Source organism: Artibeus jamaicensis, unplaced genomic scaffold (genome assembly GCF_021234435.1).
Source record: "Artibeus jamaicensis isolate MK-2021 breed Jamaican fruit bat unplaced genomic scaffold, CSHL_Jam_final contig_797, whole genome shotgun sequence".
Lineage (NCBI taxonomy): Eukaryota > Metazoa > Chordata > Mammalia > Chiroptera > Phyllostomidae > Artibeus > Artibeus jamaicensis.
Window position 1 is genome coordinate 4665159 of NW_026521977.1, and position 22788 is coordinate 4687946.

The 22788-nt window shown below is 35.8% G+C and overlaps 1 protein-coding gene across 9 annotated transcripts in view; it reads right to left on the minus strand.

Annotated features, from left to right (window-relative positions):
- Positions 1 to 22788, minus strand: part of BTBD10 (BTB domain containing 10) — a 72707-nt gene that overhangs the window by 35894 nt on the left and 14025 nt on the right. For 3 of the 9 annotated variants that reach the window (XM_053673077.1, XM_037146590.2, XM_053673075.1), the window contains 2 exons: positions 21645 to 21737; positions 11267 to 11424 (listed from right to left, as the gene is read on the minus strand). The exons of 3 other annotated variants lie outside the window; for them this stretch is intronic. In XM_053673077.1, the coding sequence (XP_053529052.1) occupies positions 11267 to 11367 (101 nt within the window). In that variant the 5' untranslated portion in view covers positions 11368 to 11424; positions 21645 to 21737. The remainder of the gene's footprint in view (positions 1 to 11266; positions 11425 to 21644; positions 21738 to 22788) is intronic. 3 more of the 9 variants (XM_053673076.1, XM_053673078.1, XM_053673080.1) reach the window with 2 other exon arrangements.

The following is a 22788-nucleotide window of genomic DNA, read 5'->3' on the forward strand; positions in this document are numbered from 1 at the left end:
TGATATACAGAATACTGTATCCATAAACAAGAAGAGGGATGCTATATTTTTAATTTAGAGAATGAAAAAAATTCTTAGAAATTTAAAACATAATAGCATAAAATTTAAAAGGTTACTAAAAGGATTGACAGAAAAAAAACTGGGAATAAAAGAATGACAAAGAAAAAATTAAGTAACTAATGAAGGAGGTCAACATCCCACTAATATTTATACCAGGGAGAAGAGGGGGAAGCAAATTATCAAAGTAATAATATATAAAAGATCTCCAGAAGTAACTGATATTATTAGCACTGCTGCTAACAGAAACTGTCAAATATTAAAATTAAAAACTAAACTATCTATAAAGTAAATGATACTCACTTATATATGGCATCCTTATATAATATACACATATAGGACTTTAGGAAACTATCTTATTTTTAAGCACTTCCAGAAACTAACACCATAATCTGGTGCATCTTATTAATGTTTGTTAAATTTACCTTGTTTCTGGTTTTTGAACTTCTTATATATTTAACAAAGATGTTGCTAGGGACAACTCTACAAACTGAGCAGTCTCTAAATTGAAGCTGTAATATTTAGTCCATTATACTGCTAATTTTTTAGTTCTAAAATACTATGGCTTTAAATCATCAACAGGTATCAGTGCTTACAATATATAATAATTAAACCTTATAACAACTAAAAGTATTTTCCTCCCCCAGCAATGTTTTTAGTTTTATCACACATCACTCTACCAAATATTCACTGGATACCTATCAGATGCTACTTATGGATAACCCTCATGGATATAACCAAGAAAGTCTAACCCTCATGGATATAACCAAGAAAGTCTCAACCCTCAAAATACATACATTCTAAAAGAGAAAAACACAGATCATATAAAATAAATGTATTAAATGCATACAGTGGTAAGTACTATGAGGTCAAATAAAGCAATGTAAAGAGGACAGAGTCATCATTTTAAGGTGAGAGGTTCTATTTTACCAGCATGGTCAAGGTAGTACTGATGAGACCATGTCTGAGCAAAGACCCCAAAAAGTGAGAAACAGAACTATGAAAGCATGAGGGAAAAATAAGTACAAAGACGCTGTAGCAACAGTTTTCTCTAGCTTTTTCAAGGAATTCAAGAAGGCCAGGATCACTGGAGCACAGAAAGCAAGAACAGTATTAAAAGAGCTCAGATAGGTAACACTAGACCCAGATCATGAAGGACCTTAAAAGAATGTTTAAAGAGGTTCTGCTTTTGATCGAGGGAAATGGACACCACTAAAGTGTGAATTAAATCAAGTGGACAACAGAAGAAAGGAGACAACAGGAACTAGTATAAAGGACACATGGACAACAACTAAGGGGATGGGAGTAAAAAACAGAAAACTGTATTTGAACAATAATTAAATAAACTTTTTTTTTAAAAAAAAAAAAGAAGAAAGGAGACAAAGGTAAAATTCAAGCACTTGAAAATTATTCAAGTGGGAGCCAAAGTGACATGAACCAGGGTGGTAGCAGTGGTATATGGTAAACAGTGCACTAGTGTATACATTGAAGAACAAGATTCTTGGAATGATAGATTAAATGTAGGAGGTGAGAGAGAGGTATGAAGGACGACCCAAAGAAGTTCTATTTACTGAATGACAGGGAACAGATTAGGTTTGGAAAGTGTAGGTATATCTTAGACATAGAATAAGATGTTTATTAGACATCTAAGTAGAGATATCAAATAGGGAATTAAGTATATAAGTGTGAAGTTCAGGGGAAAGGTTCAGGTTACAGAGAAATTTTTGAGAATTGAAAATCACTATGTACTTAACATCCTCAAGCCACTCCCCGCCATAGAAAATAATGAAGTATTTCTAAAAAACAGCTTACCACTATTAATAATTATAGACCTCAATTAAGGGTCAGACATATATTTTGTATCTACTGAGTCATTCATTCATTCAACAAATATTTACTATATGGTATTTTGTGCCAGTTACTGTTTTGGGTTTGGCTCATGATTGAGATTATTATAATGCACAGAAAATCAATTACTTTAGAGGTGCTTTTAAAAACTGTAATTATTTTTTAAAACCTTTTGGAGCACTTTTTCTACTTATTGTTAAAGGGGATAAAGAAAATAAAACCAACAGAAAAAAGATAAGAAGTACAAATAAAGATCAAGTTTTGGAAATATTTGTCAAATGACTGTGAATATTTTGACTAATGACTTTCACAAAACAAGTTTCTAGAAAGAATTACAGCAATCTCACAATCACTTATACTTCCAAATGGCCTTTTGAAAACACAAACTGACTTGTTCTACTAAATTCCTTCTATGACTTATACTAAACTTTTAAGTATTAAAAAAATTAAAATTAGCCCTGATCAGTGTGGCTCAGTTGGTTGGAGCATCCTCCCGCAGCTGAAAGGTTTTGGGTTCAGTTCTGGTCCAGGCACACACCAAGGTCACGGGCTGATCCCTGGTCCAGGCACAGGCATGTGCAAGCCCCCATTAGGACAGGTAGGATCCTGGGGCGATAATCTCTGGTCCCAGCGCGTGTGGGAGGCAGCAAATCAATGCTCCTCTCTTGCATCAGTGTTCTTGCTCCCTCTTCCTCCCTCTCCCTTCCTCTCTCTGACAAGCAGTAATTAAAAAAAAAAAAAAAAAAAAAAAGTGTCCTTGGATGAGGATAAAAATAAAAATAAAGAATTAGAATTAAAAATCCAAGCTGTATTGCAATTAGGTCAATAAAACTAAAGAATAAGAGAATATGCATCAGAGGCCCTTTGATATTGGTCATTTAATATGCTTAACTATTCTCAGAAAACTCCATAGAAACAGAGTCTATGTTTTAAAAAAATCTTTTAGAAAATCTAGTCTAAATACCTAATTCCTGAATCTCATCTACAGACCTATTGCTGTTAATGACAGGGAAGAGTAACTTTTCCTTTTTAACAGATTAGTTGTATTTTTGGAGAGCTCTGACTCTTAAGCAGTTTTTTTCTTAACATTAAAGTTTAATTAAACCTTCTTACGGGATCCTGCTTTGGGGTTATGGCCTAGTTAATTCGTTGTTGTGTGAGGGAAGCAGTCCTCTGCATTACAAGATGTTTAGTAGCTCCCTGGCCTCCACCCACTAGATGCTAACCGTAGTCCCTCTCCCAGTTGTACACCCAAACCATCTCCAGACATTTACCAACACCTAATGAGGGGCAAAATCATCCATCCAGAACCACGCTGCTCTAGTTCTGTCTAGTTGGGCCAAGTAACAATGCTCACATTTAAGCATCTGGTACATGCCAGGTACAATACTGAGCACTCTGCATATATTTTCATTTAATTCTCAATACCATCTCAATTTTATAGTTAAGAAAATAGAAGCTTAGAGGCTAAGCACCTTGCCTAAAATCACATAGCTAATTAAGTGGAAGGTCTGATACATGACTTAAGGAGTTCATTTCAGAGCTTACAATTTTAATTCTAACAAGTCTAACTGGAACCAAGTCTAATTCTTCACATATGTGAAGACCTCTTATTGTGATGTTCCTTAGTATTTACAGAGCGACCCAGAACCTCTAAGTTCTCAGTTTTCTGAGCTGACAAAGCTCCTAATTTCTTCACATCCTTCCCAATGAATATACACAGAACTAAAGACGACATACTTTGGTGTACAGCAGAATGTATCTAGCCTTCTTTTCCATTAATTATGATGGGGTTCTATTGCAGGGGCATAGAGAAGATGTGATGATGGCAGCAACAGTGTTCTTCTGTTTTACAACATTCACTGCCAAAACCACCATCAGGTCTTTTCCATAAGTAATGTTGTAAAGCCGCACTAAGCTTAACACATATCAGTATTTTTCAGGCCGTATGTATACTCCTAAAAAGTTCATTTAAATTTAGTCCAACAATCCTCAGATATCATTTTAAATGGTTATTATATTATTTACTATCCTTCTTTCTTCATTGTCACTTATAAATTGATAATATGCCTTCTCCAGACGAGCCTAAGACAAGGCAAAGAACAAAGCCACTTTCCACAATCAATAACCTTTGTGTTAAGAGCATCATTCAAAATCAAAACTGTGTTGATTAATACAATCAACTAATGGCTAACTCAATTTTCCTTTATCTTATATCCAAGAATATTTTTTTAAAAAATGACTGCACCAAAAACTAACCTTATGTCCAAATACATTATATTGTTACTAATCTACCAACTGCATCAGAGAAAAATCAAAGTTCCTCTGACAGTGTATTTTTAGCAAACTCATTCTGGTTCATTGTTAACCTGTTTTTTTTTTTTTTTTTTTCCAAGCCAGTCATAAGCTATCCTTTTTATTTCTTGTTCTAAAATCTTCTACCTTTTTAAAAATAAGGCCTAGAATCCTCTATTCTTTTAGCACTCCTTGTATTCCCCTAAAACTTTTTAAGACCATAAGTAACAACAATAATTTTAAGATTGTGTAGGCAGTTCCTTTTATAAAATGTTTTAACTGGCCCAGAAGACAGCTCATTTAACCAGATGCACTCTTTCTCCACACTCATGTTGGTTTTATGTCCTTCCTAGCAATGTTTGCTTTATTATTACTATTATTGGTGGTGGTGTTGGTGGTTTACTCTTCCTGAATAAGACTTAAGAAATTTTTTTCTTCCCTTAACACCAATCACTATTATTACACTTTCCTTGATTACTATTTTTAAATGTAATATAAAAAGCTCTTTTTGTTGGTCTTAGAATATTTTTGAAGTCTCAGCTCATTTTCCTGATTTTTAGAAAGATTCATTTTCTACACTTCGTTATAGCAATCTTAGCTATTTGCTTTGTTTTTAAAGTAGCATGCATATCACCCTGGCTGGGTAGCTCAGTTTGTTGGAGCATCGTCTTGTACACAAAAAGGTTGCAGGTTGAATTCCTGGTCAGGCATGTACCTAGGTTGCAGGTTCACTCCCCAGATGGGGCATGTATGGAAGGCAACCAATTAATGTCTGTCTGTCTCTGTCTCTCTCTAAAAGTCAGTGAACATATCCTCCTTGAGGAAGAATCAAAAAAAAAAAATTGTGTGCCTTTGAAGAGTTCATTGTATCATAACTCTAAGGATCTTTTTCTGTCTGAAAAATATCAAAATTATATTTTTGCATAACTCCCTAAAATAGTCTTCCTTTTAGGAGAAATTTATACTGTAGAATCAGACTGATCTTTTCTCTGATAAAGAATCAGAAAAACTTAAGTTGGTGAAATAAATTATAAAATATATATACAAAAACACTAAGCAATTCTTAAGAATTATGCTATAAAAGATAAGGGATGCTCATGATTAAGTTTTGGGGTTTTTTTTTAATGTATGGGTTATATAATGGTACATATAGTAACATACCAAAATCATTTAAAGTGTATATATGTGATTTTATATTTTTATATATAACACAGAAAAAAGGTTATATGCAAAATATTTAAAGTATTTTTCTCCAATCATAACATTTTAGTTTCTCCATGTGCCTTTCTGTATTATCATATCTAGTAATAAAGAAGTATCATTTTTACAACACAAGCATTATAATTTTAAAAGAATCAGCAGAACCAAAGGAAAATACTCTTAAAAAGTACAATAAAAAAAGGTCTAGTTTGAGGTTTCTGCTTCTATACTCTATTACTAAAACAAGCTTAGAAAAACATTTCTGGACACCACACCAAAAGCCAATACTACTAGGTAATACTAGTTAGTCAAACCATATAAATAAGTCATAACAACCATCAGATGACCATTCAAAGTTTTAGAAATTAAATGGAGGAAATCACAAGAACTTCCTCCTATTTCAAGGAAAATATATAGTTATGAACTATTTAATATGTAAATACATTAAAAATAATTTAAAAATTATTGTATATCCCCCCAATATCCCTACAAAATGAAGAATTAGAATAGGGGTAATGAAGACAAAAAAAATCAAAATGTTTTAAATTGTGTATGGATAGCTTTAGGAGGTGATAGCTATAATAGGTGATATAGCTTACTTACCCAAAGTAAGCTATATCACCTGTTAAACATTTAGTATTTAAAACCTCATAGCAAGAACAATTATCTTTATTTAGAAATTTTGTCTGGTTGAAGGTAAATTTGCAAAAATCCAAAATGCCCAGAAACTTTTAAAAAAGGTAATATTAACCAATTGATACCTTATCTTTCAAGTACATTTGGTTCTGTAAAATACTACTACATAAAAGTGGTTTAACTAATCCTAATTCATCTACAAGTAAAAATATATTCACTGTCTTCTTTAGCACATTATTTCAATTATTCTATTTCTCCATATATAGCTTTTTCAAATATATCAAAAAAGATTTCAAAATTAGTCTATCCTTAAACAAATGTTTTGATATTCATAAAAAACAACACAAACATAATACATTCTCAAGTTACATGAAGATTCTACTAAGACTTTAAATGAAATAAATAAGAAAGCATCAAACCCATAAAACCAATATACACATTTATTTTAAATAACTTGCCATTAAACTGACCATCAAGATATATGATCTTTTACATCCAGAAATGCAAATGAGCATAATAAACAAAGGCCAAACATCTCTTAATCTCACTCATATACACACATGTATAGAATTATAACCCAGCAATATCATGTAATAAATGAATACACACCTTACTTTAGTATATGCCAGGGTAGACACACAAAAACAAGAAAAAAATTTTGAAATCAGAGTATAAAGGGACTCTGCTTTTTCAAACAATGCAGCACTGAAAGCCAGGTCAGCATCCTTGGGCATTACTAGGAAACTTTAGCACATCTGATATTTCCATCATCTTCAAGATTCCTCTGAATAATCAGAAAATTTCCCAGTCTCCCTCTACCTCACCTGTCCAGACTTCCTTTGGCTTTCTTCCCTCTACTGTGTAATGATGCTATTGTGGTTATTTAGGCTTTAAATGTTCAGAGATACAACCCCCTCTCTATATTAATTCAGTTCATTTTCTCACAGACACTGACTCAGCCGTGGGTTGTGCAGCACTGACGTTTCTAACCAAACAGCATCCTGTGAGCTATGATCAGCCCATTTCCCCATTCCTGTGTGGTGATTGGCTATTGTAATTGATAGACAGGCTGAACAAAACTCAGGAGATAAGAGCTTAGTGATATGAAGATATGTTGCCAAATGCCATCTGTAAAGCTAATTCTAGCTCTGCCAGCTTGCCAGGTTAGGAAACTAGGATGCAGCTTTTTTTTCTTTCAGTATTTCATTGTGTACCCAATGACAGGCAATAAAGCTTCTCTTTAAAACTAAAGAGAAAATATTATTTGTACTTTAAGAATCCACTCAAGGACTACTCAAACAACAAAAGTTTTCCATTTCTAAACTGCTGCTGGGACTACAGAGTGACTTAAAAGGCAAACTGGAAAGCTCAATCTTCATGCAGTCTCAGATGAAGCAGGCATGCGTATTTCTATGTGGAAATGAAACCTTGCGGCAAAGTCTGACATTGAATGTATGATGCATTTATCTTTAGTAACCTGAGCAGACTGCAGATCTGAGTTTTAAATAGTCAGATTCGACCCAATTTATATGCTCAAAAGCTTTTGGCACATTGTCAATCTAGGCATTTTAACATTAATTATACAGAAAGGGTGCTCTTTCTTTTTCTTTTTTAAATAACAAAAATGCCTCTATAATTTTTTAAAAAGTCATAATTCAGGCCAAATAAACTTCAACTGAAATGATCTTTAATCTCTCAGCAAACTACTAAATCCCTCTTATACCGGTAATAACTATAAAACCACTGAGACAGTTCAGTAACTTCTGTAACTATGTAATTCATTTGTATGCACTTGCTGAGGGATCATAAGGATCCTGAAGTCTATCCATGTCCAGGTTAGCTTCCAGTCTTGTCTTGCCTTTTATCAATATATCACAGTGTTATAGTATCAGACCTACATGCCAAACAAAGCTCAGAAAACAAAGTACACTAGCTATATTTGATGAAAGAGAAGCCATAGGGCAATGCCCACCAAACTCTCAAACCTAAATGATAAGCACACATAAAATAGTAGCTTATCACTACTATTACTGTTACTTTTATATTCAGTACATTTATTTATCCTTGCCAGTAGCAAAAGGTAGTGTGGGGGGGCCACCAGATCAAAGGAAAAGATAGAAAAAAGAGGCTATGATAAATTGTGAAGAAAACATATAAAAAATAAATTTAAACGAGATAACTTTTTAGGTTAACTACAAAAAATGAATCAATTAAGTATTCTTATTTCTTTACTGCTAAAAGACTGAATGTTTGTGTCCCCCAGTCATACACTGAAATGTATTCCCCCGAGGTGATGACCTTTGGAGATGAGGTGATCAGGTCATGAGGGCAGAGTCTCCTGAATGGGATTAGTGCCTGTATAAAAGAAACCCGAGAGAGATAGATCCCTAGTCTCATCCTCCATGTGGGGACACAGGAAAAAAGAGCTGTATGAACCAGGAAGTAAGCCTTCAGCAGATATGAAATATGCCAGTACCTTAATCTTGAACATCCCAGACTCCAGAACCAGGTAAAATAAATTTCTGTTGTTCATAAGCTACCCAGTCTATGATATACTGTCATAACAGTATACCTAAACAGACGGAGACATTCCCTTTTTGCAAATTTAAATTCCCAATTCTATTTGAGGTGACAATGTGCCTACCTGTATTTCTCAGTCTCCCTCATCCAGACATGACCATATGACACAGTTGTAGCCAATGATTTATAAACAAATGCCTTGTGGAAATTACTGAGAAATTTAATTTCCTGGTATCAGTAAAACCCCTTTCCCATTGTGCCCTTCTACCTTTATCCTCCTCATCTGGAAGGTGGACATAACAGTTTAAGCTACAGTAAAGCCATCTTGTGATCAAAGGCTTTCATCCCAACATCTTTAAACTACTAAATCTACATCAGGCATTGCCTACCTGTGGACTGCTTATGTACAAGAAAAATAAACCCCTAACTTAAGCCAGTGTTTAGTCTGGTTTTCTTTTAATCGAACATCTATAAATAAATATACAAGATTCAAAAAAAAAAAAAAGATGAGTAGGTAGAAGCATAAATCTGCCATTTACAAATTGGATGGCCTTGGGCAACTTTATTAACCTCATTCTTTTCATCTGTCAAATGGAAACAAGTAATACTATACAGAGAGCTCTACCTTTAAATTTGGTCAAGATACTCTTCAGAAGATCCCTGGCAGGAATCTACCTAATCATCCGAAGATTAGCTCAAGTCTCATTTTCACCAATTCCTTCTCTGAATTCGCTTACTATAACTCACTACCATAGTTTAGTGCCCTATTGTTCGCTAATTATTCCATATATGGTTATTAAAGCATCCCTTAGTAGTATTCTGACAAACTTCGGAATCTCTCTTGAACTGAGTGCAAGTTCTTAACAATATCCGCTGATTGTTAGCATTTAAAACTTCTCAATCAACTTATCAGCTCAAAAAATACCGTTTAAAAAAGTCAGCCCTGGCTGGTGTAGCTCAGTGGATTGAGTGCGAGCTGCGAACCAAAGGGTTGCCAGTTTGATTCCCAGTCAGGGCACATGCCTGGGTTGTGGGCCAGGTCCCAGTGGGGGCCATGTGAGAGGCAACCACACATTGATGTTTCTCTCTCTCTTTCTCCATCCCTTCCCCTCTAAAAATAAATAAACTTTTAAAAAGGTTTTCTTAAAAAAAAAGGTCAAATTGTGCATTTTTTAAGTTAGCCTAATATGTTCCTAAATATACAGAACAGGTCACAAATGAGGTTAAAATAAGCTCAAAGGGTTTCACAATATTTGCTCTAAAAAAAGAAAAATCCTGTATCGGTATTTATTTTCTATGCTGCAGGAGTCTACCTAAAAAAAGCACCAAAAAGTTACTGATGCTCTATGTGTTACAGAAATAACTAATGAAAAAAGTAGTTAGTTTTTATGAATGTCTCCCATTTTTACCCATGTAGCTTTTATAAAGCAAATAACAGCTTATTTTCACCCTGTCACCACTTCATATATAATACACTACTGTACATCAGCAGAAAAATATTAAGAACTAGGAAGAACACACTATTCACCAGAAAATAGGTACACAACATAACATATAAATATAGCACCCACACTTCATGAGATAAAACCAGTATCTCTTTAATCTCAAAGACAAAACAATTATCCACGTAAGCAGGACAGAGATAAAGAACTAGAACTAGAAGCTGAAGGACATACACACACAGGCGTACACAAATGAACAAACCCCAAAACACTCATGTCATTGGTATATACTTACATATCAATAAAGTCAACTCAACATTTTAATTTTAGACTTCACCGCATTAAAAGTCCGTAATAAACACAGACATCTTAACAGGAGACTTAAACAGTACCAGCCACTCATATTTCCTAGCAACAGCATATAGTTTAAAAGTACCTGAATTATTTCTTTAAAATTACAAAAAAGTTCAGTATCACAGCATTTTAAAATTCTTTTTTAAGAAAGCTGATATAAGTTTTCAGTATCAGCATTTTACATTCACATAAGTTAAGTGTTCAATATCCCTTAAGTAAATATTCATAAAGCACAGCACTTTATGAAAGCATGCTTGCATACCCGAAATGAATGTGAGGTTTATGAGCTGCTAATTAAGACGTTAAAATATCAGATCACTTTAATGTTCTGAATGAGGTGGTCCTTATTATGCCACACAGCACAAAATGAAAGCTTCAAAAATTATAAATGGGTCAAAACTTTTGAAATAAATTTTATTTAATGCATCTAACTTTAACTGAGACGGTATAGTCATTGCAGAAAGACTGAATTTCCCCATTCGGATCAGGATGACAACACAATATATATTCATATAGTTAAAAATAAATGTATGGAAGCGAAGACTGTAAAGAACCTATAATTATCTTGGGTAATCTATACACAATGTATTTTGAAAATAAATTCCCAGTAGGGGGTTTTATATACAAAGAACTAAAGTGTCTTGCCAGAGTTCCCAATTAAATTAAATATTGCATTTATTCATGGGGTTAACTAAGGAGTTTTAACATTTTTACAAACAGAAATAAAAAATAAATATAAGAAAATTAAAAGATATTTTCTCTAAAAGTAATTTAAGGAGAAATGCAAACATTCATAATATTTTGTAAACCCCCATCCTCTGACAGGACTTGCCACAACCAAATGCAGTTTGGTTCTTTATAAAAACCTATTTTATCAGAGCTTTTATATGTGAAATACATTACTTTCTACCTACCTTGAATGTTTATAAAGTTTACGAGGTCTACAATGCAATTTCCGATCCCAATTCTCTGGATCACTGGAGTTACTGTCATAAGGATGAGGCCGTCCTGCCATCCCACTTCAAGCTTTCTCACACTACCGCTCTGAAAGCACACACGTAGCACCCATAACCTACGTAAAAAAGTAGTGTGGACCTTTAAGTCTACTCCATGCAGAATAAAAGTCAGAAAACTTTAAATACTTTCTAGTATTAGTGACATTTTTTAAAAAGTGATGAACCAGATTAGAAATACCAGACATACAAAATACCACAAATTAGATGAAAATAAACACCAATGCCTTTTTAGGTACTTTTCATTTGATTCTTCTATTAAATTTGCTACCGCTCTATGCAACAGTTTAATAATGTGCTATTTATATTTACTAATATATTTAACTGCCATCTGGATTCCTCGTTTCCAAACATTAATATGCTACCAAAAAAGGCAAAAACAATTCCAGAAAATTCTTTCAGACAAAATTTCACTTGGAATATACACTTCTTAATTACTAAAAGTTTAGGATATTTAACAAAGTATCTAGTAAGACCAAAAACCAACAGTTACTTCTTTTACCAAGTTAAAGACCTTAAATAGATACTTAATATTTGCCCCCAAATAAAAGTATGTAAGCAACCTGATGTTTCCTTACAGTGCTATTACCACAAAAAAAATTTTTTTAAGATTTTTTTCATTTTTAGAGAGCAGAAGGGAGGAAGAGAGGGAGAGAAACATCAATGTGTGGTTGCTTCTTGTGTACCTCCTACTGGGGACCTGGCCCACAACCCAGGCAAGTGCCCTGACTGGGAATCAAACTGGAGACCCCTTGGTTCACGGTCCAGCACTCAATCCACTGAGCCACACCAGCCAGGACTCCACAAAAATATTTTATCAACATGATTTACATACTTTATTCATTTCATAAGTGAGGTTTGTGACTTATTTTCACAACAGTTGTATGGAAGTATAAGAAAACATGCATAATAGCTGTACAGAATACCTGGACTAAAACTTTAAAGTATATTCACTTGCAATTTAATCTTCATAATCACTTTACAAGGTATGCATTATAATCCCTATGTATACAAAGAAAAACAGTCTCAGAAGTTTAATAATATTGCTAAAGTTCCCAATGCTTATACATGGCAAAATCATAAAGAACAATGAGAACTTATGATACAGAGTCTTCATCTTAGAAAATGCTCAGAATGGCATATTTTGTTTGGAAATAGTAGGTCAGATCTGACTTTTAGAGATTGCAAACACCAAAAGAAAAACCAAATGTAGTTAAACAACGTGGACAAAGTTATAATAAGTCAGACAAGAACCCAGATTTCCCGACACCCACTCCTTTACCTGTACACTTTCTATAAACATTTCCAAGCTGGAGCTGACAGAAGGAAGTGAGGAAGAGCTGTGCACAATAGTCAAGGGGAACCCAGAATTGGGAGAAGACTACACCTTCCTGGAAGAGTTTTATAATGGATTCCAGTACCATTTCACACACACACAAAAGATAAACTCATTAAAATTGTAAGTCTATCTCGGAACTCATTAGAAGAAATACTTTCATTTTAGAGAAACTCTTTTTCTATGTTTATACTTTTTCCTTATAGTTACTCAGTATTTTCTTTCCAAAAACAACTGAAAATCATGTAAGTGAACATTTTAATAAATATGTAAATAAGTAGGTAAATCAAGGAATGCAATAAAAATAATAGAAAAAAAGGGGGGGGAGAATTTCATAATGACTTATTTAAATGCTAAACAAATTCCAGACAGCTTATTTGCTGAATTACCCTGGAAAAGAAACCTATTTCCTTAAGGATCACTGAATAATTGAGAATCAGCTGCATATTAGATGAACATAAATACTATAAAACTATTTTGAAAACAAAAATTTCTCCAACTCATTTGAGCTTTTAATTATAAAAATAATGTACTTACCAAAGGAAACTTTGTAAAACTGTAACTAAATATCATAGCTAGTTACCTGTACTAAAGTGATGAGGCAAAAGAGAAGGGTGAGAAAGAACAAATTAGAGACAAAGGAGAAAGTCAGATGGAAAAATGTGGTCACAGAGCAAGAGACGCAAAAGGTAGAATAGTAGGGAAAAATTGATAAGGAGGGGAAAAAAGACGCAGAGAGGCTCAGCAGGTTCAGTACAATGGGATTTAGAGCATTTTCCCCTTACTTCATAAGCCTTCCAGTAAGCTATTTTAGGCATTAACATTTATTTACAAGAGCATTTTTCCTTCTCCTAACCCATTATGATATACCCTACGGATAAGATAGCCACAGGTGAGCACTGAGGGAAGAAGGATCCTAAACCATGGGAGGCATGCGAGGACTAAAAAATAAATAAAACCACGAGAAATGGCTAAGGTAAATTCAGATGCACATTTTAACCATTTTACAGTGGGTGGCACATATCCCGCAGCAATGAAATTGCAGTATGTCTTCCTAATCGATCTTACAGAAATTAACAAGCCTGTGTTTTACAACCAACCACAGGAAAGTAAAGCTTTCTCCCCACTCCTCACTCCTCCCAACTGTCAGGGATACAAACACACTAAAAACAAGTAAGATTAAAGTTTGAGATTCTCTGGGGGAAAAAAAGATACCTGCGTTAGTCTATACATACTAGGGAATTTTTAATGTTATCGATAAGCTATAACCAAAAACACATACAAGGCAAATTACACATTACATACTACTTTGAAATATCTAATGACCTCTTCTATTTTTTGCCATACTAGATGACATTGTATTTATCTTATTTCATTCATTCATTCAAGCACTCGCTAAACACCTACTACAATAAGCCAAGCAATTTACTAGATGCTGAAGCAAGTTAGATGCTTGTTCCTGTTCTCAAAAAACTCACTCTGATAAGAAAAAGAAGACTCCACCAATGGTTCCATATGCCATTTCAACCTATCTCTCTTACCAAGATAGTTCTTGCACTGTTACCCCACCTTGAAGTTGTCCTTGACTTCTCATTCCCCTATATTAAACCTACTTCAAAATGTTTGGACTTTCTCTCCCTTTTCACCCACAAAGGCTACTACTGCCATCAGTTAAAACCCTTAATAGCTATCAGTAAGGCTCCTGGTTGACCTCTTTACCATTCCATTCAATTCTGTATCTGCTCTGCTATAATGAGAATTATCTTTCTAAAATCTTCTAATAGCTCTCTATTTCCTCTACCCGAACTCCTTATCAGAAAAAGTTCCTTCAAAATCTACCACTTGGGCCCTGGCTGGTGTAGCTCAGTGGACTGAGCATGGGCCTACGAACAAAGGATCATGGTTCAATTCCCAGTCAGGGCACATGACTGGGTTGCAGGCCAGTTCCCAGCAGGGGACACACGAGAGGCAACCATACATCAGTATTTCTCTCCCTCTCTCCTTCCCTTCCCCTCTAAATAAATAAAACCTAAAAAAAAAAAATTACAAAAAATGTAACACTCAGATCCCCAATGTCTACTTCATATTAGGCAAACTAAAGTTTACCATTATTTGGATCTTGAAAGCAAAAAAATTGTACTAGACTACCCAAAACAATTAGAAAATAGCACAGTCCATTACTATTTTTAGGCACGATAAAAAATTAATCTAAATTCTAAGTAATCTAGAAACAATCTTTATACAGGCTGGAACAACTGGGCCTGTTGGCTAGAAACATGAATTCAGGACACTGCCAAAATTTAACTGGTAAAAAGGTGACTTGATTACTTCCCCTTCTCTTGGGTATTACTATCTAGAAGGGGGGGAGGGGAGAATCTTCAGGATCACAATAACATAAATAAGTATTCCCAAGGACACCGTTTTTAGGTAATATTAACACAATGATCTATAGAAGGATAAAACAACCTGATAGTATATGGAGACAAGTTACTCAAGTTTAAATACAAGGCGTCCCCACTAAGAATAGCGCTCCTGTGAAAAAGAACATCCAGCCTAAGAAAAGTCTTTTTTTTTTTTAATTGAGGAATGGATAGGTTTTTTTTGTTTGGTTTTTTTTTTAGAGGGTAAGGGAAGGAAAGAGGAAGAAAAACATCAATGTGTGGTTGCCTCTCCGCTCCCCCTACTGGGGACCCAGCCTGCAACCCAGGCATGTGCCCTGACTGGGAATCAAACTGTGACCCTTTGGTTCACAGGCTCGCACTCAATCCACTGAGCTATACCAGCCAGAGCAACAAAAGCCTTGTATGAGTTTATCTGAGCTAAACTGACTACAAGTACCAGAAAGCAAAAATAAATGGACTGAGAAAATGCTCTGGGAAATGGCAGTTTTGCCACTTATTTTATACATTAAAGTCAAAGGAGTAGAAATGTAAGGAGGGCTACGTGAAATTAGTTAGTGGTAGATTACAGAAGCAGGAGAAAGCAAAGTCAGAAATCTCTGAGACTGGATAAAAAGCTATTTTTTTACACTGATGGGTAAGAGGTAGTTAACGTTTACAATACACAGAGGTGGTATTTGGACAACAAGATAACAATGTGGTCTCCTGCTCTGGTGCTGGTAGTTGGGTCTGCAAAAGAAAATTACTCTGACATTTCAGAAGACTATTATCTTAGATGCACAAAGACAACAAACAATTTCAAAGGTAAAGACGGAGCTTTTGTCAAGGAAGCTACGAGCCTAGGACATGACTAGCCACTATGCCCCACTTTTAGGAATTTTCACTTTGACACCACCCTGTGGGGTTACTTTCAGTTTGTAGGGCCCTGAGCTTGCAGGCTTGGTATGTGCTTTTTCATCTACAAAACCTCTCATAAAGAGAAGAAACAATTAAGAAACTATTAATTTATACAGAAAAAATTCTTAATCATTCCCAGACCCAAAAATAACCTAACAAATCATACCAAAGAGGCTGAAGAAGTCTGGTTTTATGCCAAGTGCAATACCTCTATAAGCTCTCTTTGGCTTTTCTGGTATCTTAGGACACATCTTGCTAACAGATTCACAAAATAAATAATAAAGCACAAATGCTCACAGTTCAAAGCTCTATGGGGCCTGAAGCTGAGTGTAGTTCCCAGAGAAGGAGCCTGGTGGTCTCACTGCTAGGGATGCATGCTGCCTCAATAGCAGCTTGCTGCAAAACACACTGAATGCTATTCTTGCTTTTTGCTTTTATTTGTAAAAGGAAAAGGGAAAACAATGAAGAGAACAGAATCACATAGTGATAGGGAGCCAAGGACTACCTTCGGCACATAGAAAGTCAAATATCAAGAGGTGTGAGTAGTAGGGACTGATCAAGAAGTAGCCAAGAAAGCACCCAAGCTAGTAAAATGTCCTTGGGCATTCTTTCCTATGTGGAAAAGACCAAAAGGAGGAGTAAGAGCCCCAGACAGCAAACAGTAATTTGAGATTTGCAGACTAGAGAGGAAAAACCTGACTTTACACATTTAATTCTGTACTAACTATACAGAACATCTTCAGAGTGTAGACCCCGAGTAAGAAGATGCCTACTATGGGCTCCTGGTGGCTACCTGGGCTCAAATTTTAAAAAGTAGAGCCTGGCAGTTGTTTCTACACAGGGGCCTCTCAAGCAAACTCTGTACTTCAGGGAGAAGCCTATAGTGAAATGCATGCCAGCACTGTGCTTCTGCCATCCTAGCCAGCCCTTATAAAGAAATTCCTGTACTCCTAGTTCAACCTATAGGACTGAGGTTCTCCCCATCCAATCAGAGCTGTGCAGCTCCAACCACCCAGAGCCACTCTATTCTGACCGATCAGTACAGCACCTTTTGGACCAATCAGACTGCAAGGATTTGGTGTCCTCACACTAATCAGGGACTGGAGCAGAGACTTCTGTTCAAGTAAGCCTGCTCCCTCTCCCTGTGGAAGCACACTTTCCCTTTCAACCAGAGACTGAAGACTGCATTTCCTGGCTACAGTTGAAACACAGAAGATGTCTCACCAGACCAGAAAGGCAGAGTGGAGCAGACCAGACCAGACCATACCAGACCAGACCATACCAGAGCAGAGCTGCACTGCCTAGCTGAAGACTGGCCTGGCTCCTAGGCAGCCTCAGAGCTGTTATTCTGTGCTGTATCACCAACAAGCTTTCACTGAATAAAGTTTCTTTCTTCAACGCAACCCAAATTGCGATCCCTGTTGGTATTGCATTAGCACCAACCATCAGTTGACTAGAGGGCCCTAAATGAAGAATTTCTGAGGGGCCAGAAGCTTGAGGGATCACTTAACAAGCCTCTCGCCTCAGGAATAAAAAAGACTGGACAACCCTGAAATGTACAAAATAAATGATGCCTATAATAACCATAAAAGCTTTGAAAAAGTTCTACAAAGTTTTTTATAATTTCATCATGATTGCTGGCTAACCCCACTCTAAGTGTAAGATAAATCTTTAAATTGGTCAGAAACTGAACAATCATTTTTAGCTACATCAAGAAATGAAAAGCCTGGAGGGAATCAGTACTAGCACAGAAAACTGTCAAAGACAAAGAACAAGAAGAAACAACTTTTAAGAGAAAAGAAAATCTGAGTAAATTATGAACACACACAACTGTTTAAGAGCATCGGACAGGCCCCGAAGCATATAGGAGTGAAAAAATAGTTTACTCTTGAAAAACTACAACTGGAAGTGAACAGATTTATGAGTTCAGTTTGACATTTTTATGCTGAGTGCCCTCCTCATCCCCGACAAATATGGTGAAGGAAACCAGGGAGCCACACAGCTCAAAGTGGTTAAGAAAATAGTTGAAGGCTGAAACTGCATCTGGAAATTCAAGATAGATATACTGGGAGTAAAAGAATCACAGAGAAGTAAGACTAAAAGATCTGAGCATAAATTCTGCTCAATTAACAACCTACACATGCATGGGGCACTGCAGGTAGCTCTATGGTAGGCTACAGATAAATTCACCCTAGAAAGCTGGTAAGATCCACAAGTTTTATGCTTTTTTAACCGAACTCATTCTCCAACCATGCACAGCCCAAGCATCAGAAAGATGAAGCCATTACTGACTTGGGTGTCAGAGAACAGAGACCAACACTGGCCAATAAAGCAAGAAATGAGGAAAGAATCCCCAAAAGTAGAGGAACCACAAAGGGTGAGTTGCGAAGTCTGAGTATAATCTCTGCCCCGATTTTTGACTCATCACCAAACTGCACAGGTGCAGGAGATCCCTCTCCCCACCCTACTCCCCAGCAGACCAAGTTAAAAAACAAATAGATGAAAGAAGAATTAAGCACAGATTATCAGCTGCAGTTTGAGTCCAGGCAAGTTAATGGTCCACAAGAAAACAACTAAACCAACAATCCTCATAATAAACTACAATGTATAAGTTTCAACCAAAAACCATGAGATAAAAAGAAACAAGACAAAAAAGGTAGTCACTAGAAACTGATGCCTGGCAGGTGTGGCTCAGTGGATTGAGCGCAGGCCTGTGAACCAGACAACCCAGGTTCGATTCCCAGTCGGGGCACATGCCTGGATTGCAGGCCAGTTCCCTGCAGGCCAGTTCCCAGAAGGGGACACACGAAAGGCAACCAAATATTGATGTTTTTCCTCCTCTCTCCTTCCCTTCCCCTCTAAAGATAAATAAATAAAAATCTTTAAAAAAAGAAGAAAACACATCTTAAAAAAAAAAAGAAACTGACTCCAAGTGGATCCAAATATAAGATTTAACAAATAAACCGTTCAAAGCACATATTATAAATATATTCAAACAATTAAAAATCAGTATATTCAATAAGCTAAGATAAAAATAGCAGAAGGAAATCTCAGTAGAGAAGTGAAAACTATCAAAAATATGGTAATTCAAATAAGGCTGAAAAAAAAATAACAAGTGAAAAACTCATTAGATGAGAACTGCTATCAGAGCAATTAACAAAAAGAATCAAGGAACTTGAAAATAGATCGACAAAACTTACCCAATCCATAGAATAAAGAGAAAGATTGAAGAAAAATGAACACATCTGCAGATACAGGCAGGATAACATCTAATGATACAACATAAAAGTAACTGGAGTTGAGGCATTACAGTAAGAAGTTGAGGCATTACATTTATTAACCTCCTAATAAATCACAAGATCTTTTTTTAAAATAATTTTTTATTTATTGGTTTTAGAGGGAGGGAAGAGGGAGGGGGAGGAGAGAGAGAGAGATCAATGTGTTGTTCCACTTATTTATGCATTCACTGGTTGATTCTTGCATTCACTGGTTGATTCTCCCTCTCACTGGGAAACTTCCATAGCCAAAAACACTTAAGAGCAAATGGATGGTATCTCTGCTCCCCAACCAGAGCAGTTTAAATCACCCCAGTTAAGGACAGAGGTAACAGAGTTCTAGTCAGTGCCATTAGTGTCAGCCAAAATCCAGAAATGATAGGGGAATAAATAACAGAAACCCTTGTAAAATTTCAAGAGCCCAGAATTCTTGAGGGGGGCAACGTTACAGTAGACAGATGGTAACAAAAGAGGGAGTGAACAGAATCAGACATCTTATTAAGAATGATTCAGAAGGAAAAAATAGCTTTTCAGTCACCCTGGGGAGTAACGGACATTTTTCCACCAAAGGGAACAAAACACCAGAAAGATAGCTTTTCAGTCACCCCAGCAAACCCACCCAAGTAATGGGAGGAAGGAGAAAATGGGGAGGGAATTCCTTTTACTAAGTGCAAGTACAGTAGAAGCCAAGATGGCAGAGGGAATTCTTTTTACTGCGCGTGTGCAATAGAAGCCAAATGACCAAGTGGAATACCATTAAACAGGGAGGGAAGAAGCCCTGGAAGATCCGGGGAAGAGATTGGATAGTTTGAAAGAAAGCCTGCTCTTTTCCAAACCCAAAGAAATATAAGTTTAACAAAGACCTCAGGGCAACTGCTGCCCTCCAGTCTGTCTGCTCTCTTCCTCTCCAAGAGAATACTATTGCTTTTCACTTTAATAAACCTTCCCACTGTGGCTTAAAACTCCTATGTGAGTGTCTTTTCCCAACACCACAAAATAACCTATTTCTTCTAGTAACAGAGTCACTACTGATACACACAATGTAACAGAACCTCAAAAGCATTGTAAGTGAGAAAAAGGCAGACTTAAAGGTTTCATACCATATGGCTCTATAACATTCTCAAAAAGACAAAAGTACAGGGTTAGAGAATAGAGCTGCCACAGGTTAGGGTTCGGGGTACCACACAGGGACAGTACACAGTAATTCTGGCGGATCATTCTGGATCTGGATCGTGGTAGTGGTGATTACACAATTGTATGCCTTTGTCAAAACTCACTGCACTTTACAAAAAAAGAAAAAGGAAAAACCCATAGAACTTTACACTAGAAAAAGAATGTTATTGTACATAACTTTAAAAAGAAATTTTAAAAAAGAAAAATCAGCAGAGATGTTTAATACTTATAAGTATCAAACATATTAGCATGCAATAATTACACCACTACTTGAACAAAACCCCAAGTCATACTGCCCCTGTTACCATCCCAAGGATATTTAATCAATAAGCTTTCTTCCCACTGCCAAAAACGACATACAAAAACTTTCAATAATGAAAACTGGTAAGAAGTTTTCTACTTCTGCCACAACAGTAAGTGACCAAGAGAAGGTTTCAGAATCAGATAAAGCTAGTTGTATAACTTTGTACAAGCTTCCCAACATCCAAGACCTTGATTTCCTTAAAGGTGAAATGAAGAACACACCACAACTCTCATTAACATTATTTTATCTATTACTACTATAACTGCCAATCAAATTCTTGTAAAGAATAAATGAGATAGGTTATTCTAAACAACACAGTGCTGGATATATTGCTGACTTTTTCTAGTAGACTACTGAATGCAAATTTTGCATATTTCATTAGTTCATTCATCATTTTCTATTTGCCTTTTAAAATCACAGAAGATAAGAATTCTTAAATAGCCACTCGCCATTTATTGAGCACCTATAATTTACGAGATGGCTGACATTAAAAAATAAATGATGTCCATGTCCTGAATCAAAAAAAAAAAACAACCCTAAATCATAACACATGGGATAGAGGAAGAATGATTAGGAATAGGATTTCTATTCATTTTGAGCTTTCCTAATTTCTCCAGGGATCACCTGAATCCTACTTAACATCAAAAATACCTTAGACTTGCCCTGACCAGTGTGGCTCTCACTTGGTTGGGAATAGTCCCTCAAAGCAAAAGGTTACCGGTTCAACTCCCAGTCAGGACACATGCCTGGGTTGTGGGTTTGTCCTCAGGCAGGACACATTCAAGAGGCAACCAACTGATGTTTCTCTCTGACATTTGATGTTTCTCTCCCTCTCTTTCTCCCTCCCTTCCCCTCTCTCCAGAAATAAATAAAATTAAATAAATATATAGAATACCTTAGACTTCTACATGGTCCTCAAAGAGTCATGTACTTTGGACACAATGGCTGGTAACAACATTGGGAGCTAAATCAAAGCTTTATGTCATTCCTATAGTAACGAAGATGAAAACAGAATTATTTCACTGTTAGCTTCAGAGTAAATTTTAATTTCTGGATGTACAGACCAATCATCCTACCTCTAGCCTCTGAGAAAACTCCTTTAATTGTTCTTATCAGAATATTTTTTCAATATCCAAGAAGCTTACATTTTTAAAAATTTGCTTTTGTACATAAATAACAGCCTCCTTGCTCTGTAACAACTTAACACAAATCCAGTGGCTTACAACAACACACACCAATCATCTCAAGTTTCTGTAGGTCAGGAATACAACAGTTTAGCTGGGTCCTCTGCAAGACTACGATCAAGGTGTCAACCATGACTAAAGACTCATTTGGAGGGGGTGGGCTGGGATGGGAGTCAAAGACAGAAAACTGTACTTGAACAATAATTAAATTTTTAAAAAATCTTTAAAAAAAAAAGACTCATTTGTAGATTCAACTGCAGAAGGATCCACTTACATGTTTACTGACATTGTTAACAACTCACTTACTTATGGCCTCAGGATTCAAAGCAAGTCTGCCAGCAAAATGGCATCCTCTGTAATGTAGTTAGGCAAGTAACATCCCATTACCTTTAACACAGTCTTTTGGTTAGAAGAAAGTCACAAACTGTGCTCACACTAAAGGGGAAGGGATTATCAAAGGCATGAACGCCAGACAGGAGGCAGGAATCATGGGAACTACCTTATACTCTGTTTGCCATATCGTCCAATACATTCTATCTATGTATTACACTAAAAGTTGAAGATTCTGACTAGCCCTTGTGTTAACTACACATACTATTATGCTAACACACACATATACACAAAACACATACATTTCTTTTCTCTCCTTGACACATATACTTGCATTATTTATCACAGCAAAAGTCTAGAACCAATCTAAATATTCATTAAAAATGAATTTCATAAAAATATGCACAGTATCATGTAACCAGTAAGAATGAGATGGACAGACACATACTGATAAGGAAAACATTCCAAAATACTCTGTTAAGCTTAAAAGCAAGGTACAGATAGCATTATGTACTCCAATATTTT